The sequence below is a fragment of the Pongo abelii genome, chromosome 3 (genome assembly GCF_028885655.2).
Source record: "Pongo abelii isolate AG06213 chromosome 3, NHGRI_mPonAbe1-v2.0_pri, whole genome shotgun sequence".
NCBI lineage: Eukaryota > Metazoa > Chordata > Mammalia > Primates > Hominidae > Pongo > Pongo abelii.
In genome coordinates, this window is record NC_071988.2 from 204,626,210 (window position 1) to 204,645,140 (window position 18,931).

General features: G+C 38.1%; 1 protein-coding gene across 21 annotated transcripts in view; it reads left to right on the plus strand.

The window, feature by feature from the left end:
- The window catches only part of TENM3 (teneurin transmembrane protein 3), a 2,759,728-nt gene that overhangs the window by 2,283,014 nt on the left and 457,783 nt on the right, over positions 1–18,931 (plus strand). For 20 of the 21 annotated variants that reach the window (XM_054553580.2, XM_054553583.2, XM_054553584.2 and 17 more), the window contains one exon: positions 1,008–1,314. In XM_054553580.2, coding sequence (XP_054409555.1) covers positions 1,083–1,314 — 232 coding nt within the window. In that variant the 5' untranslated portion in view covers positions 1,008–1,082. The remainder of the gene's footprint in view (positions 1–1,007; positions 1,315–18,931) is intronic. The other variant, XM_063723743.1, reaches the window with a different exon arrangement.

The following is an 18,931-nucleotide window of genomic DNA, read 5'->3' on the forward strand; positions in this document are numbered from 1 at the left end:
ATTTATCAAAAAGTGAATTTAGTGGGGTGGGAGGAAAACACTAAGGGCTGAAGATAAAGCCTTCAGGGTCCTTCAGATTAAAAGGAGAGACAACATGAGAAGGAATAAAGACAAAGGAGCACCATTTGAAATGCGGATTAGCCCTGGGCCACTCTCCCTCTTGAAGGCCCCAGTCTTTTGCTGGCAGACCTTTTCCACCCACGCTTTCCACTGTCAGTTCCGCAAATTCAGGAAATAGAGTTTTTAAGCAGAGAAACACCATTTGCCTCGCTTACTCGTGCAGTTGCAGGAAACTCCCCCCATCAAATTAGCCACTTGAATTACCTTAAATATCAGGATAGTGCTGATTAAATTCATTTGCTAGAGAGGAAAATGCATTTTAAGCAGAATGGTATGGGGGGGAGGACCAGCTTTTTCCACAATTCAAGACATTTGAGTTCTTAAAACATGAAAATTGTGCCCTCTGAAGAAAGAGTCTTTGTAAGATATATTAAAAAAAAAAAAAAAGTTCAATGCATTTGACAAAGTTTCAGTGGTAAGAATTTCCCAATTTGCTCCTGCTCTTTAAAATACACTGAAAAAAAAAAATAGTATACGTTTATAAGAAAAAGAAAGGGAATTTATTTTGAATGGAGAAATGCTGTAAAGAGAAAAAGCCATTCTAACTTTTCCATTGTGGAAAATTTAACAAACTATGGAAGCCAATTTGTAGCTGGCTTCTGCAGTGAAATCTGAGTGTGAGCTTACAATTTTTTTTTGTATTAATGGGGAAAATCAGATATAGTGGCTTCAATAAACACAGCACTCACCAGCAGAAACCGTGCTTCACCTCTTGGTGATACAGTATATTTTACACTGATTTCAGAAATACTAATTTCTTGTTGAAAGCAAGTTTCCTAGATAAGCAATACTATTGTTTCCTACCATCCCAGATTGAGAAGGGTCGAGAGTAGCCAGTTTTTAGGTGAACGTCATGCTGACATCATGCAAACCTTGTATCTTCACAGAGAGGCCAATGAGACTCGAACCCTGAACCTAAGTTGTCACCAGCAGGACTGATGTGCACACAGAAGGAATGAAGTATGGATGTGAAAGAACGCAGGCCTTACTGCTCCCTGACCAAGGGCAGACGAGAGAAAGAACGGCGCTACACAAATTCCTCCGCAGACAATGAGGAGTGTCGGGTACCCACACAGAAGTCCTACAGTTCCAGCGAGACACTGAAAGCTTTTGATCATGATTCCTCGCGGCTGCTTTATGGCAACAGAGTGAAGGATTTGATTCACAGAGAAGCCGACGAGTTCACTGGACAAGGTGGGTAACTGTCCTAGTAAAATAAGGCAATGCTTACATGTTGCTAACTTGTAGGTATCATGCTTTTCCCCTCAAGGTGACATGTCTGTTTTCTGACTTTGGTGTTCCATCTGCTGATGCTGATTTTGAGATATTAGATGATCACACAGTATTCCAGAGGAGAGATAGAAAGCCACCAGTGGGCACATTGGTCCCCCAGGCACAGGCACTGACACGTGGAGAATTCCAAAGCCTCACCTGCTATACCTGAGGTTTATGATTCTGCACGTGGCCCAAGCGTTGGTGCAAACTTGTGTAAACTTGAAACTCCAGTCTCTGGGGCTCCCTTTTAGTTGAATGAAGGTGCTCACAGACATTGTGTCTGTGGCTAGAATCGGTACAAGGAGAACAGGAGCTGTTGGTGAAGAAGCCCATCTTTCCCTCACAAGAAAGTGTGGCTTATTACCCCAGATCATCTCAGGACCCAAGCAGCCCTGCTGTTTGCCTCTGTCTGATTCACACAAAAGCCTGCCATGGAAAGGTTCCATTGTCTTTCTCCCAGGCAACCTAGTAAATTGAGTTTATACCTTAACACTTCCTAGTTTCTCACAATGTAATCCACTAGGGCTTGCTCATTTGCGTATATCTGTTGAACATTTTTACACTGTTTTTGGCCTGAGGATGCTCCCAGTGGAATCATGACTCCTGTAACTTTACTTCACTATCCTAAACCTACCCATTTCTACTCTTAAGACAGTAGGTTATTTTTTATTAGACATACATAGTTATATTTTGTTTCTTCTAATACAGTCTGGAGATGTGGGCAAGATTACTAATAAAAATAAAATCCTCTTACATTTCTAATGTGCAGTATAATTTACATATAACTTAGCATTCCTTAGCTAATTTAATCTGGAAATGAGGAAAAATAAATTAAACTTTAATAATAATGAATATATTCATTCTTTTCCAATCACCGTACAGACAGTGTGACTAACAGTTTGATATTGGGCAGGAACACGTTTAAGAAAAAGTAATAATGCAATAAATCGTTCAAAAGTTGGAAAATTTTCCATGGTTCTTTTCTTCCCTGCATTGTGCAAAGAGCCATTCTAACTGGATTGAAATAGTGTTCACTCACCCAAGCTGGTTTACATCAAAGAAAACTCATTTGATTTGCTAAGGAGAGATTTTTATACCCTAAAGCATGCCTTACTAATTACTGGTATCAAATTTTATGAAAAGGGACAAAATAGCTTAACATTTTTAATCCGTTTTTCAGGGGAGATACAAAACATATTTGAGGTATGTACTCTTAGTTGATTGTACAATGTATTGTAATTTTAAACCCTTTTTTATATTGTCTGCACAGCTGAAATAGATTATCAGTGTACATTTTTTCAACAATTTAAAAAATAGTAAGTAGTGTAGAAATGCATGCAATCTGCACCGAATGTGAAGTCTTGCTTTTTGTATCAAAAATAACTCTTTAGTGCCCTGTTGGAAAACAAACAAAAACAAACAAAAAAAAAAACCCAAACTCCGCATTGTGGAATATTATTCGAAGGAAACAGCAGCACATGTGGCGAGATGCACTGGGGGTCATCTCCACCCCGGTCATCTCCACCCCAGGCAAGCATTTCTTTTTGGCAGCACAGATGATGCCTACACAGGTTTAAAATAGCACACTGAACTGTCCTCCACCTAGGCAGCCTTGATCCAGTGCAGACCGTTGTTGACAACCTGGCGGTAGCATTTGTGGAAGCCCTGAAATGGAAGTTCACAGGGGGCCAAAGAGTGTTATTCCTCACTCCTTCCAAGCCAAGGACTGCAGAATACAAAGGGGCAGAGGAAAGAGAAAGTGCGCCAGGCAGCCAGGGAGGCCTTGTTGGAGAGCAGAAGTGAATGGAGAAGCGCACGCGCAGCGTGTGATGGTGCCGCAGGTCACTTGATGTGTATGAATCCGAACTTTGTAGAAACATAAATGGGATGGACTGCTAATTACAGCTAATGCTGCCACCCTACTGCAATGCTGGTCAGCGCACTAGGCAGGTGTGTGCAGTCCCCTGCTGAGGTGGGTCCCCGTAGCATAGCCTTTTCACAGATTGAGACGTATGAGGTTTGGAGAAGCTGGAGACCCCACGGCTCCTGAGAACTCAGCTGGAACTTGAGCCCAGGCTTGCCTGGCTCTGGCCTGGCTTCTAATCTCTGTGCAGTTGCCACAGTGGAAAACAGGCAACTCAGTAAAATATCACCCTTTGGTTTATTGGAGTCAATTTTTTAAGTCTATTATCATTATTATTAATTAATTTATTTATTTATTTAGTGACAAGCTCTCAGTCTGTTGCCAAAGCCAGACTGCAGCGGGGCAGTCATAGCTCACTGCAGCCTACAGCTCCTGGGCTCAAGAAATCCTCCTGCCTCAGCCTCCTGAGTAGCTGGGATCACAAGTGCACACCACCACCATGCCGGGCTAATTTTAAAGACATTTTTTTTTAATAGAGACAGGGTCTCGCTTGTTCCTCAGACTGGTCTCAAACTCCTGGCCTCAAGCAATCCTCTTACTTGGGCCTCCCTAAGTGCTGAAATAACAGGCGTGAGCCGCCACGCCCAGCCCATTTTAGTCAATTTTGAATTAGAATGTTCATGGTGTGGATAGTGGGGTGTGCGCAAACTGTAGGCATATTTAGGAAATAAAATTGATATAATTCTGTAATTGGGTGAATGAGGACGCGTGTGAGGGTGGCGTTGCGGATACTTTCTCCTTCCTGTTATTTGATATGGGGAGTATTTGTAGCGGGAGTGGTAGGTGTAGGAGAGAAATGAGTAAGGAAAGTCTGCTATCAGATTATGTTTTTCTTGAGCAAGCATAATGAAAAATCCTTCCAGGCTTTCATTTTCTTTGAACCTGACAAATGTCAATTTTTCCTCACGGACTATTATGCTATGGGATTAATTATTTAATTGACAAAATGTGCTTCCTGCCACAGCTCCTGACCTCACATCATATAGGTAATAAACATGAAAGATTAAAAATATTCATAGTAGCCAAATATCATTGAAACAGTTCCAAAGAGTCATGCTAATTTAGCTTTTTTTGTCCATGGAGTTTTAAAACAGCCAATCAGTCCTGTATCCATTTACTCCTTGAGTGACACAGGGAAATGCAGCTTCGGCTGGAGAAAGGGACAAGCAAGGTTTCTGTTGGTGCGATTATATGGAGAATTCAAATCGAGAAATATGATGTTTTTATATTTTTAATTGACCAATTTTATGTCTAATTATCAAACTTGAATTTAATGGTTTTGTATGGCCTTACTGACTGGCAGGTGACTACTGTTAATTACATGTTATATTTAGGTAGCATAATGCTGGGGATCATTTCATCTTCACAGTCATTGTGTAATTTGACAGGATCTCACATTGATCTCTTTCTCTTTTTAAATCTCTTCATGTAGTTTGTTGGTGATGGAAATGTTGCTCTTTGAACAGCTGTGGAGCTTTTGCTGTAGGTGAGGATGAGGTTAGGGTAACAATGGCTTGTTTTGCATTCTTAGATGCTATTTTCTTTTATTAATCTTTGAAGAAAATTTATCCCATCAGGTCTCAGACAAATTTCTTATGAAACAGCTGCATAGGATCATCCCACAGCTTTTGGAGAAGTGGTAAAATGAACATTTTTTGTCTGCTGCAGCTCTGTGGGCTATGCACATGTTCTGTAGTATTCTTGACCAAACACTTATCAATTCCAACAAGGAATGCTGCCCGTGAGGGTGAACCTTGAAAAGAGATGATGTCTGGAAGTAAGAATACATTTGTTCCCCTGAATCATAAGCCTGAAAAGAACCACTTTGGGGCCCTAACCCAAAGTATGTAAGAGTTAGTCAATAATCAGTGTTGGGGTTGTGAATTTAAGAATTTTAACATTTGAAGACTACCACTTATTCTTTATTTGTAGAATGGCAAAGGAGAGGAAGGACTCTGTTTTTTGTTTTTGTTTTTGTTTTTGAGATGGAGTCTCTGTCACCCAGGCTGGAGTGAAATCGCACGATCTCGGCTCACTGCAACCTCTGCCTCCTGGGTTCAAGCAATTCTCCTGCCTCAGCTTCCCGAGTAGCTGGAATTACAGGCGCCTGCCACTACGCCCAGCTAATTTTTGTAATTTTAGTAGAGATGGGGCTTCACCATGTTGGCCAGGCTGGTCTCGAACTCCTGACCTCAGGTGATCCGCCTACCTCGGCCTCCCAAAGTGCTAGGATTATGGGCGTGAGCCACTGCGCCCGGCCAGGACTCTGTTTTTAAATTTGAAAAACACCATGATATCTATGTTTGTACATTACTGAAATTAAAACAGAAAATAAATTTGCAAAGAAGGGAAGGAAGAAGGAAGGCAGATTGACAACGACAGGCACCGATTGATTTCTAAGTGTGCCTCATCTCTGGTCTTTGCTGACAGCGTGGCTCCACTCCCAGAAACTCCCTTCTTTGGGCCGTGCCATCTCTTCATTCTTACCATCATCAGTAATGCTGAGCACCCCCAGCCCCCAGAAGCATGGCTTCTGCTTCTCACCTCCTGCCCTTGCTGGTTCAAGGCCAGTTCAAGTGTAGTTTGGGGGATTCCACTGGGGAGAGGAAAGAAAGAGAAGAGGGAAAGTAGATCCCACAAGCCCTGATTCCCCACTGCCAGACCTCCCTTATGGGCTGCATCCTGAGCGCTAGCCCATCTTGTATGCAAACATTCCAGATGCTAGTTAGACCTGCCCCTTACCAAGGATAACCCTTCTGAGGAAACAAAAGGACATTAGAGGAGCAGTCTGAATGTCCATGTAAATATGTATCTTGGATTCTGGCATGATGGTGGCTTGAATGAGGGGTCATCCACTCATCTCCCAGCAGACCCGCTACCTCCTGTGAGCTAAGCAATGATCGAGGGTGCACATGACATCTGCAACTCTGTTAGGATCCTGAAGGACCAAGCTGGTGCAGGTGTTTTCCACTTTGTGCCAGAAGAGAGCGTGGAATGGGGTGAAGCCCTGACGTGAAGGTCAAGAAGAATGCTGTGGCCTGGTGCTTCCAGGGAGAGGCTGGCCTGCCCCCCCCCCATGCCCCCTACTTGGGCAAATGTTGCCTTGCTGGAGCAGCTGGTTTCCTTGGCCCCTCAGGAGCTGGGGAAGCCTGAACAGATGCATTTCTCCCTCTGATATGGTGAGAATGCCATCTAAGAAAACCAAACAGTAGAGATGTTTGTCCCAGGAATCTAACACGATTTCCCGCTGTTTCTTAAAGCACCTCAGGAAAACAACAAATTTAATGGTACCCAGAAATCAGGAAGTGGGATAAGATGCAAAAGAAATAGATTAAGAAGCTTGTAATGAAAATGAACAATGGAGATAAGAGAGGACAACCTGAACCAAAATAACCAAAATAAAACATTGTAACTAAAGCATGTGCAGAAATCCCAGAACGATAACAACGAAAAATCAACAACAACGAAACAAACAATGGCCACCAAATGCTGGAGAAAAAATTAAAATCATAATTTACAAACTAAAAATGGCAACAGATTAGTTGAAGAAGAGGGGTTAATGGTTTTGAGGACCAGGTAGAAGAAACAACTCAAAACAGAAAAGAGAATTTCAGATAAAATTAAGAAGACAACACAATGCACACACACAAACTGAGGCACGGTCTAGAAAAATTCTTTAACTTCAAGGATAAAGAGAGTTTACAAGGTTCCACAGAGAAAAGGCAGGTTACTTTTTTTTACTTACTAAAAATAAATAACACCAATAATGAATTTATCATCTGCAACAATAAAAGCTTGAAAACAGTGGAATAACACCTACTGAGAGAGAAAAAAAAATGCAACCCAGGGATCTTATTTGCAGAGGAGATACCGTAGGAGAGGAAAGATTTCTTTTCCCATGAGTCACTAGGTTCATGACTAGGGCCCCTATAACAAAAGACAGATTAACAAGAGAAATGCACACAAATTCATGTAATGTAAGTTTTCGGAGACACAAGAACCTTCATAAGGAAATAAATGCCCAAAGAAACGGGTAAACTTGTGTATTTTTGTGTGAGTTTGGATGAAGAGTGGACAGTCACAGAGAAGTGTGACTGGACATAGGGATTGAATGGTGATAAACTGGGAGGAACTGGGCAAGGCCTGTTTGTTCAGATTCTTCTCTGTGTCCTTGTGTCTTCAGAGATACGGATGTTCCTTCCTCCTCGTATAGGGAGGGCACCTCTTGGATGGGAATCTTATGTCCTGCTTCAGGGGAGAAGGGCAAGGGGAAGCCGAGAGTGACCTTCCTGCTTCTGCTGTTTTCTCAAATGCCAAGATGCCATGTTTTGGGTAGCATGTCCTGAACCCCATCAATAGCATTTATCTCTCAGAGTAAATGAAAGATACTTAGGTAATGCTGGGATTCAGAGACCATGTCAACAATGTACATACACCATCTAAGGAAGTACTCGAGAAGAAATACCAACTGAATCAGAATCATGACCTCTGAAGAGGAGACAATGATGAGAAAGCAACTCTACAGTGTATGTAGTTAAATCTCAAACGATGATTACAGAGCAACTGGAAATGTGTCAGAAGCACTACAAGAGAAACCTTAACAGAAGGCTGGAACTAAAAGCATTTACCTATCTCAGCAAAATCCAGCAGTTGGAGGAAAGTAGAAAAGTAAAAGTGTTCCAAATTCTCATCTCATCCGAAGAGGGAGAGTGGGGAAACAGTTATGAAATAGAGCTTTAGCGGAGGGAAATAATTGCTATCTTGCATTCATATGACAATGAGAAACATATATTTGAATATGAATGTCAGGAGTGGGAAGGTAATCATTAATACAATGAAAAGAGGACAATAGACCCACCTAATTAGCAGTAAGGAAAGAGATTGAGTAGCGGTCTGACCAATTTAGCAAAAACAGCTCCAAGGAAAAAAAGGAAACAGGAAAAATCATGAATAATCAAAAAACAAGATGAAAGGAGTCAAATCTACTCTATTACCTGTCACCTAAAATTTAAATGTACTGCATTTTGGCCGGGTGCGGTGGCTTACACCTGTAATCCCAGCACTTTGGGAGGCCGAGGTGGATATATCACTTGAGGCCAGGAGTGCAAGACCAGCCTGGCCAACATGCAGAAACCCGGTCTCTACTAAAAATACAAAAGTTAGCCAGGTGTGGTGGCAGGAGCCTGTGGTCCCAGCTACTCAGGAGGCTAAGGCACAAGAATCGCTTGGACCCTTGAGATGGAGCTTGTGGTGAGCCAAGATCAATGCCACTGCACTCCAGCCTGGGTGACAGAGCGAGACTCAGTCTCCAAAAAATAAAATAAATAAATGTACTGCATTTTGACATAAACTACTCAATTGTTTCATAAAAGTTATTGGTATTTATAAGACATACACTTAAAATGGTAAAGAAAACGGTTGAGAATAAACATATATTAGGTGAATACAAAGAGAAAGGAGGAATGGCAGTATTAATATCAGGAAAGATGGAATTTCTGATTAAAAACTCTCAACAGGATAAAAAGGACCACTGGGTAAGTGATAAAAGGCATACTGTGCAGAAGAAGAACATTCTTAAAATGCATACATTAAATAATAATATAGTAGCTAAATTTATAAGCAAAAACTATTTTAAAAAGAAAGATTGTTAAAACACGGTAGTAGTGAGATATTTTGATTCATTTCCTTCAGAATCAGGCAGATCTGAAAGACAAAAATAAGACAGCAATTATATAATATTAATCAAAAATTTTAGCTAAGATATATATACAGAAATTTATAACTGTCAGAAATGATACAATTTTTTATATTTCTATGGGATAGTTGCAGAAACTGATTATGTATTTGGCCATCTAAAGAAACATTAAAAATTCAGAAAATAGATTTTATAAGCCAAAACATTTTATCATAAAATGTAGTAAAATTAGAAATAAATGACAAAAATATAATTAGAAATAAATAATAAAAAGATAAATGAAGAAAAACACTTTTGCCCCTTGGATTATGATGTCCCTTGACTATGATAAAAAGCAATCAAGAGCAATGAAAATTCTACTTCCAAAATGTATGGAAGACAGTGAAAGTCATAATCATAGGAAAAACGTTGCGAAGAAATCAAGAACAAAGACTAACAAAATAGGAATGTACTATATATTTAAGAAATGAGTTCCAGCCAGGCACAGTGGCTCACGCCTGTAATCCCAGCACTTTGGGAGGCCGAGATGGACCGATCAGCTGAAGTCAGGAGTTCGAGACCAGCCTGGTCAACACGGAGAAACCCCGTCTGTACGAAAAATACAAAAACTAGCTGGGCATGGTGGTGCGTGCCTGTAATCCCAGCTACTTGGGAGGCTGGGGCAGGAGAATTGCTTGAACCTGGGAGGTGGAGGTCGCAGTGAGCCGAGATCGCACCACTGCACTCAAGCCTGGGTGACAGAGCAAGACTCCGTCTCAAAAAAAGAAAAAGGAAAAAAAAAAAAAGACAAGAAATGAGTAGAGTACAATGTCTGGAAAATAAATCAGAGGAAGTAGGAAGAGGTACATAAGATATAACTGAAATTTAAAACAAACAAAACAGCTAAGTCTTTAAAAAGGCTAATAAAATAGCACCTATGATCCTGATTAAGAAATAATAAGAACAAAAATAAGAAGACATCCTAAAAAAGACTGTAACAACTAAGAGGTGCTATTATTCCAAGCAATAAATTTGAAAAATCTAGAGGAATTTATTTTTTCTCAGAAAATATGATTAACCCCAAAAGATTTCAGAAGATGGAGCAAACTTGTCAACACCAATTATTTCAGACAAGATGGGAAAGGTGATTAAAACAGACCATTTCAAAGGGCCAGATACGTTCCTAGGTACATTTTACATAACCTTCAAAATACAACTAAATTTAGTGTTTAAAAATCTATTCAACACCACCCTTCATAACAGATGGAAGGCATCAAAGTTCATGTTATGAAGCTGGCATAACCTTAATAACGAAACTTGATTAGTACAAAAAAAGAAATCATATATAAATTGCTTTACCTACCAAAATTGCTTTTCAGTAGGTGTGTAAAAATTCAAAACAAGTATTTGCATTTAAAAAATCCAGCAATACATAAAAAGAATAATATGCTAGACCAAATTAATAACTAAGTGGTTACTAATCCTTGCTGAATATACAGGATTTTTCAGTGTTCAGAAATCTGCTGACATAATTAGATTAATAAATCAAAGTGGAAAAACGTGATCTTATCAATAGATGATTTACAAGTTTTGGAAAAAATTTAGAAATGATTCTTTATTCAAATAAACTCACAAGAAGAAAAAACACTTCAATATGGTAGTAATATTTGATATGATCATTCAGGACACTAAACAACATTCTAAAAACTGAGATTCTAGGACATTTCAGTTGAAATAGGAACATAAGAAAGGTTTACCTATCTCACAATTATTGTTCAAAATTGTTTTAGATGTTTTAGCAATTGTAATAAGAAAATTAAACAAATGATATATATTTTGGAAAAAGTTAAAATCAGTACTTTTGTTAAGGATATGGTTGTATGCATACAAAAACCATGTGTCTCTAGAAATTAAAAAAAAAGAATTTGAAGTGAATTTGGTATTTGGACAAATACAAAATAAATATACAGACAGTGTAGATCATCTAGTATAACGGTTGGGAGTATAGGTTCTGAATCCACATGACCTGTGTGTGAATCCCAGGTCTGCCTTGCCATAGCTGACTGGCAGTTTCCCTAATCTTGGCCAAGGAACTTTTTTGGACAAGTTACATAATTTCTCTATGCCTCCATTTTCATTATTCATAGATTGGGCTGTAGTTTGTTGAGGATAAAATGAGTTAATATAGGTAAACTGTTTAGAATAATGCCTGATACCTGTTATTAATATCTACTGCTTGGAAGTCAGAAAAAAAAGTCCTATCACAAAGGCAACAGACACTATAAAATTCTTTGGAATAAATTTTGCAAGCATGCTATGTGACCTAATATGAAGGTACCTATAAAATATTATTAAAAAGACGTAAAACAGGACCTAAATAAATAATCAGTGTTTTTGGATGGGAAGATGATACCATAAGAATATTAATTCTCCCCAAATTAATGCATAGAAGTTAAGGATATCAAATAGAATTCCGGTGGGTTAGGGTTAATTTTAATTGGAGTGAGTGATCTTCAAATTTGTCTTAAAATTCAAGTGATCATAAAATTCATATTTTCAAATTTCTGGAAATAGCCAAAACCATATTTAAAAGTCAAATAGTGAGGACAAAATGGACTTAATATGTGTTTTCAAAAGTATGATGAAGCTGCTGTAATCATGTCTATATGATATTGGCATAAATAAAGACAAGTAGATTCGTGGAATCGACAAACATTTCAGAAATAGATCCTAGTATATAGGGAAATTTAACATAAAACAAAAAAAAGGTTTTTCTATTCAGTGGGATTTGATAAATGGTGCTGGCACAACTGGTTATCCATCTGGAAGAATATAAAATTGGACCCATATCTCTCAGCGTATTCAAAAATAAATTAAGATGGATTAAAGACAAATGTAAAAAATAAAGCAAGAATTCTGGAAGTTAATTTGGGAGACTGAGTAAGATAGGAATGACTTGAGCCATGAGTAGCAGAAAGCTTCAGCTTAAAAACTGAAGAGAATCATTTTCTTATAAAACAAGAAGTCCAGAGATAGACTATCTAGCCCAGGCTTAAAGATATCATTAAGGCATCTCTCTATCTTTTTCATCTTTGTCATTCTTAGCAGGTAGCTTTTGTCCCCTTAGTGCCCAGGTGGCAGCTGTGCTTTCACATTCCTGTTGGAGTAAGAATGAACGCACAGGTAGGAAGGCCTTCTCTACATTGGACTAGTTCATTTTACTCCCCTGAGACTTCTCGCTACCCCTCTCTTTTCAGAGCTGTTATACATGACCATACTTAGCTGCACAAGAAGATGAAGCGGCCGGGTGCGGTGGCTCACACCTGTAATCCCAGCACTTTGGGAGGCCGAGGCGGGCGGATCACGAGGTCAGGAGATAGAGACCATCCTGTGAATGGTGAAACCCCGTCTCTACTAAAAATACAAAAAATTAGCCGGGCGTGGTGGCGGGCGCCTGTAGTCCCAGCTACTCGGGAGGCTGAGGCAGGAGAATGGCGTGAACCCGGGAGGCAGAGCTTGCAGTGAGCCGAGATCGTGCCACTGCACTCCAGCCTGGGGGACAGAACGAGACTCCGTCTCAAAAAAAAAAAAAAAAAAAAAAAAAGAAGACGAAGCATTTGCCATTTTTGCTTTCCAGTCCTTATAATAAAGATGGCAAGAAGAAAGTGGTTTGAATCCACACAGCCCATCCCAGAGACTCAAGAGTGGGGGAGAAATTTTGTAATAGAAAATTAGAATGTTTCTAACAGAAAACCCAGAAGAAAAGATAGACTTAAATGTTTAGTTTTAAAATTTAAAACCTTTTACATGTAAATTAAAATACCCAGAAACAAAATCACTACATTGGGAAATATGTTTATAATTCTTATGACATATATAATGTCTACATCTGTAATACACTGAATGACTATTACAGTTTGAAACAGAAAGATAAACAGCCCAGTGGGAAATGGCATGCATAGACAATTCACAAAAGAGAAATTCACACGGTCAGTAAACGTGAAAAGAAGAATCGATTTTCCTGTTAGTGTGGGAAAGGCGGTAGCTAATCCCAAATTCTACATCCCTACTATACAGCCCCTATCCTGGCGTCCTTCATTGAGCATTCATATATCCAGGGGATTTGCCTAGGAAGTTTCTCCCCACTTGGTAAGCAGGAAATCAATGGAAGCGGCTACTGTAGGCGGGATCTTCCTCGTTGGTACATTTGTTCAAAGAGACAGTCTCACACATGGAAGCCATGCCCTAGAGTACAATTCATCCAGTTCTTCATTCAGACACAGATAACTCAGAAGACCTGTGTGTTCCATCTTGGCATCCTCCATGTTGTTTTCATGGGAAAATACATACTGATTCTAACCAACTTCTAAACCCAACAGATTCCTAAAGTGAGGACTTTCTATATAGTTTTTGAAGTTCTGGCTTAGGAAGAAGCCAAAAAAAAAAAAAAAAAAAAAAGCAATTCGTGAATAGCTGTGCTCAAAACTTTACACAGAAGCTCTCATTATAGTGTGTGAAATAAACAATAACACCAAAAACAGAAAGAAAAAAACTGCAAAATATTCACAGAGGTTGCATTTGAGAGTGGGGCTGTGAAGGAAAACCTTCTGATTTTCAGTCAAAAGGTCAAAGAAGGCCAAAAATAATTCCTGCTTCAGAACTGCAGCAGGTTGGTTCTACCCTTTGGGGGTTGGAGAAGAAAAGCACCTTTCCAGATGGCCAGATCTAGTTTGTTAATGTCCCTGCTGCCCTGATGGCTTGGTTTTCAATTCAGGATGAACTTCAGATATGGAGTTTAAGGGAGGAGCCAGATCAGAACATAGCATTGTGCTTTTGGTTTATTTTAGGGATGAAATATAAACCAAAAGTCCCCAATGCTAAAGGAAATTTTAACTTTTTATTTTCCATTTTTCTCCTTGGACTCTTGATGCTATTAGTCTTAGCTTTTTTTTTTTTTCCTCGTGTTCCATTGTGCTGCCTTTTTTCTGCCTCTGCATAAACTGATATGGTTGGGAGATCTTTGAGAGCCTCTGAGTCCATTGTATACATGAGGAATACGAGACTCAAACTTGTTAAAATGTTCACTCAGACAACAGCTGGTGAGTTCTAGGTCCAGAAGAAAACTACAACCAAATTTCAATCATTTTTCTGTGCTACTCTTTTATCTTTATAGTTTCTATTAGAAAACCACAGTAAAAAGCTACATATGTTCTTAAATATCTTCACAAACGTGAGATAGACAAAGATATCTTAGAAGGGTCCTAAGTGGAATAAATGTAAAAGAAAAAAATTGATAAATTGGACTTCATCAAAATTACAAAGTTTTGCTTATCAGACATTACCTTTAAGAAAATGAAAAGCAAATCCACAATCTGGGAGAAAATTATCTATCTATCTATCACAGAGACTTGTCTCTAGAATATATAAAGAACTTCTAAAAATCAACAACAAAAGATAAATAACCAAATTTTAAAATGGGCAAAAAACCTTTAATAGAAACATGACAGAAAAGAGACACAAGTGACTAATAAGCCTGTGAAAAATGCTCAACACCATTAGCCATCAGAGAAATGAAAATTAAAACCACAATGAAATACTATCACCCATCTTCTAGAATGGCTAAAATTAAAAAAGATCCATAGCACCAAATATTGAGGATGTGGAACAACTGAAACTTTCATGCGTAAAACGACACAACTGCTTTGGAAACTGTTGGGCAATTTCTTATCTAAAGTTAAAAATAACATCTCCCCCTGGACCCAGCAATTCATCTCCTTAGTATTTGCCCAAAGTAAATAAAAACTTATGTTCATAGCAGCTTTATTCATAATAGGCCCATATTGGAATCACCAAGAGAATGGATATAACAATTATATGTTAATACAATGGAATATGAGTTGGCAACACAAAAGAGTGATCTACAGATACTTGCAACAATGTGGAAGAATCTTAAAGATCCACTGAGCAAATGGATCCCGAGTACATCCTGTATGACTCCATTTATATAAGGTTCAAGAACATACAAAACTAATCATCTGTAGAAGAAATCAGGACAGTGGTTGCCTGTTGGGTGGGGATTGACTGGGTACGGGAGAGCTTTGTGGGAGTGATCTGTCTTGGGGTCATGGTGGGTACATTTGTTAAAACTCATGGAAGTATCCACTTTAGATCTATGTATTTCACTGCCTGTGAAATTTACCTAAATATTAATAAATACAACAGAAGCAAAAATCAGCATGTTCAAACAATCATAGTTGAACATGGAAAGTTTTGGGTTTGTATTTTCCCGGCTTCCACAGGGGTGAGATTTGATTTGGTGCCAAGAGCAGAGTTGCACTGTCTCTACTGAACCATAACCACAATCTTTCAAAAGCAACCTCCGCTGTCATCGCACTATAATGTTTTGCTGGATAAAGGCATTTTGCCCATTAAGATAATAACATATACAACATATCCAGGACTGTACTGAGAGAATAAAGAGTTTGTGTCATAGATGGGACCAGATCTTCAAATATTCTCATCAGTTTCCAAATAAAAAAGAGCCTGCTTTAAGCTCTTAGATATAGACTACTTTTTTTTTTGGGGAGGGGGGCAGTTTTATTAGAATATTACTAAAATGATAAGTGGTTTTTAAATGTTTCTTTATATTGTATGTTCTGGCTAGGTCAAAAGAATTGAAGTCATATTTCTTAAATATATAACAGGAAAGTTGTACATATAATTTTAGAATGTCACTGGTAGCATTGGACAGATATAAAAATAGTGTCAATAACTCCTTTGATTAAAATAATAATGTCTCTGCACCATTTTATCCTGCTTTGGATGTGAAATGGAATAAATTATTTTTGTTACTCTTATTATTTTTATTTTATTTATTTGTATTTTTTTGCATTATGAAAATCTATTAACCATTCAGACATGTTGGAAATTGTGAAAGAGGAAGATTTGAGAGCCAAGAGGAAAATGCTTTTAACTTTAAAGACTGAGATTTAGTTTAGTCGTGGATGCCATTATAGTGAATAATGGGAACTGATCCAAGACTTCAAAAGAAATATGACCATATGGTCCTACCATTCAGCACTTAATGCTGCTATGAATTTCCAGTTAGACCCCAAACTTTTCATTTCCCCAGTGTTCCCCCTCACCTCTGTCATCAGACAAAAACGAAAGGAATCTGAAACTCCTTTTCATGTTTTCTGAAATACTGGTGCTGAGAAAGCTTATTTTTGTGAGAATCGAGTTTTATGAAAAAAGACAAAAACCTGAAACATTAATCAGATCCACTGGGCTAATTACTGCAACTCCAAAGTTTATTACTTTTAAATATTAACTGCTTAAAATGATTCATTTAGAGATCAAAATGATTAATCCTTCTCAGTCACTATAAATGTCAGCGGCAGGATTAAAGGATTTAGATGGTCATGTTTACTCAACCTTACATTTCTGTACTTAAAGACACAAGTTAAATAGCTCTAGTTTATCATTGTTTCATGTTAATGGTTTTCCTCTTAGCTCCCTCTTTTAGCTCCCCTGCCTAACTGATTGTTAACTAATTTTGGCTGTTAAGTAGGCAAGTGCTTCTTTCAGGCTCGGCAGCCAACCTGCTTTGTGGATTACCCACCAGAAGGTGTGAGTAGATAGATGTAGCTTACAGCCCTCCTCAGGACGCAGAGGGGGTAATCCTTTCCCCCTGCCTCGGCCTTCATTGGTCTGATGTCTTGGGCCCCAGCTTACTGCTCAACTTGAATCTGGTTCCTTGCCACGTTGCCCATTTTGGATCCACAGTGTGACTCACCGCGGTGCTGCTTCAGTCACAATTATTAAACACCTGCCGCTTTATGCCAAACCATAGGCGTATTTATACCAATACCTACTGCAGTTCAACTATCAGATATCAGCAGATATATTGCAGGCGTATTATCTTCGCTGGGCCTTGGATTGTTCTAAAGAAGTCATTTCTAAGTAAAAATAAGAAGCAAATTTATTTTCAGAATGTTTTTGATTTTAAAAAAAAAACTATTTTAAAGTTATTTCTTAATTACAAATGGTTGCTAAAGCTTTTTTTATGGTTGCCCCATTAAATCCTTCATTTCCAGACCTCAGACGTGCTCTTTCTTTATACGTCAGCCAACTCACAACCTAATTTTTCTTATATGGGCCACCAAACCTTCCATTCAATATCCATATGTTCGTCCTCCCCTGGAGGCCTCACAAATTTTATCTTGAAGAAAATGCATCTTTTCTGGGGCCATTCATTCTAGTCCTGGCTTCTCAGCTTGCAAATATACCTAGGGTTTCCCTTTCTCACCCACCTCCTCAAGTTCACCTTAGTGCCCAGCCTGAAATTTCCACTGAAAGCTACATTTGTGATGCTTGCTGAGGGGATATCCTGCAATGGCTTCCGTTAGACTTGTGTTCTGAGTAATCAATTAGATTATGAGTATGGTGTCCAGTGGTCATTTTCAGCATCCTCTGGAAATTCATGGGTTTCAATATGTGGTTATGGGTATTAACAACATATTAATAGATAAATCAAGTAAGTAGTTTAAATGGGGTGCGGACCTTAAGGTGTGTAATGGGACTTTAAGTCAATTTCTTAAACCTGTTTTTTGTAGGGCCTTATGAATAAAGATTTGTACCCTCGCTGAAATTTCTATTGCATGTTCAAGAATGGGTATTCTGTTCAAATGGTAACACATTTAACATAAAAGGTTAAAGAGTTTGGAGTGTTCCATAAAATATGCATTTGGAAATAAAATGACATATACTTCTTTTGTTGTGGAATCTTCTTACCATATTGCAAATACAGCAAAAGAGAGAACTCTGGATAACATGGTGGTGCCGCTGATTCAACAAGCACCTAATAAGAAATGCTTTCCCAATTTGTAGTTTTATGTTCTGCTTGACTGATGGAGGAAAGTCACTCCATGCCTGAGAATAAATAATTCCATTTAAGCTCACAACAAGCAAGGAAAATAATTAAAGACAGCTGTAGATTGTTTTATTTATGTGCATTAAATTTATATTTATTCATCCATTTTTTCCTATATTCAATTTTGGGGTTACTGTAGGAGAAATGAATGGTTATTCTCCTTTAAAACAATCCATATATGTTGAAGAAAAAGGGAAGGATTGAAATGGAGGGGACAGTGCTCCCATGTGTCTTACAAAATTTCATTTCTTTCCAATAAATGAGGAAGGATTTTTAAAACTGAGCTTCCCCTAGAAGAGGCAATGAATTAAATTTCTAATTAATGACTAGAAGCTATTAAACAGCAAATCAAGAAAATATATTTGTTTTTTAGAAAGAAGATAGGCTTTAATTTTTTCTTTATTATGTTTTTAAATTATTGAAATAATTATCATGAGAAGTAAAAATACAAAACTATAAAGTAGAAAATTACTAATTTTCTTCATTTACAACCTTTTCTAAATGACCCATTATAACAGTTATATATCTCCTTCCTCACCTTTATTCAGATTCAACTTATATAACCTGTGGGTCCTCTTCCTTAATTTCCAAAAGTGGGATTATACTATATACACAATTCTACAACTTGCATTTTTTTTTCTACTTAAAATATATACAAATGAGCTTCCCTGCAGATCTGAAGACATGGGTCCAACTCATTTTTTATGCTAACCACAGTGTTCCCCAGCATGGGCATGCAACTTTTCCAGCCATTCTCTTTCTGGCAAACATTTGGGTTATTTAAAATTTTGCAACAATGCTGTAGTAAACAACTTGTTTAATTAAACATTCTGTGTATTTAAGATCAGGTGATTTTATTTCTGTAGGATGTAATTCCAAAGGTAGATTTTCTATGCTGAATAATATTTCTGATTTTAATAGAAAAATATTTTAGATGGAATGAAAGCAGCATAATAGAAAGCAAAGAAAAATGATAGAATAAAATAATAATAAATTTGCATAGCAG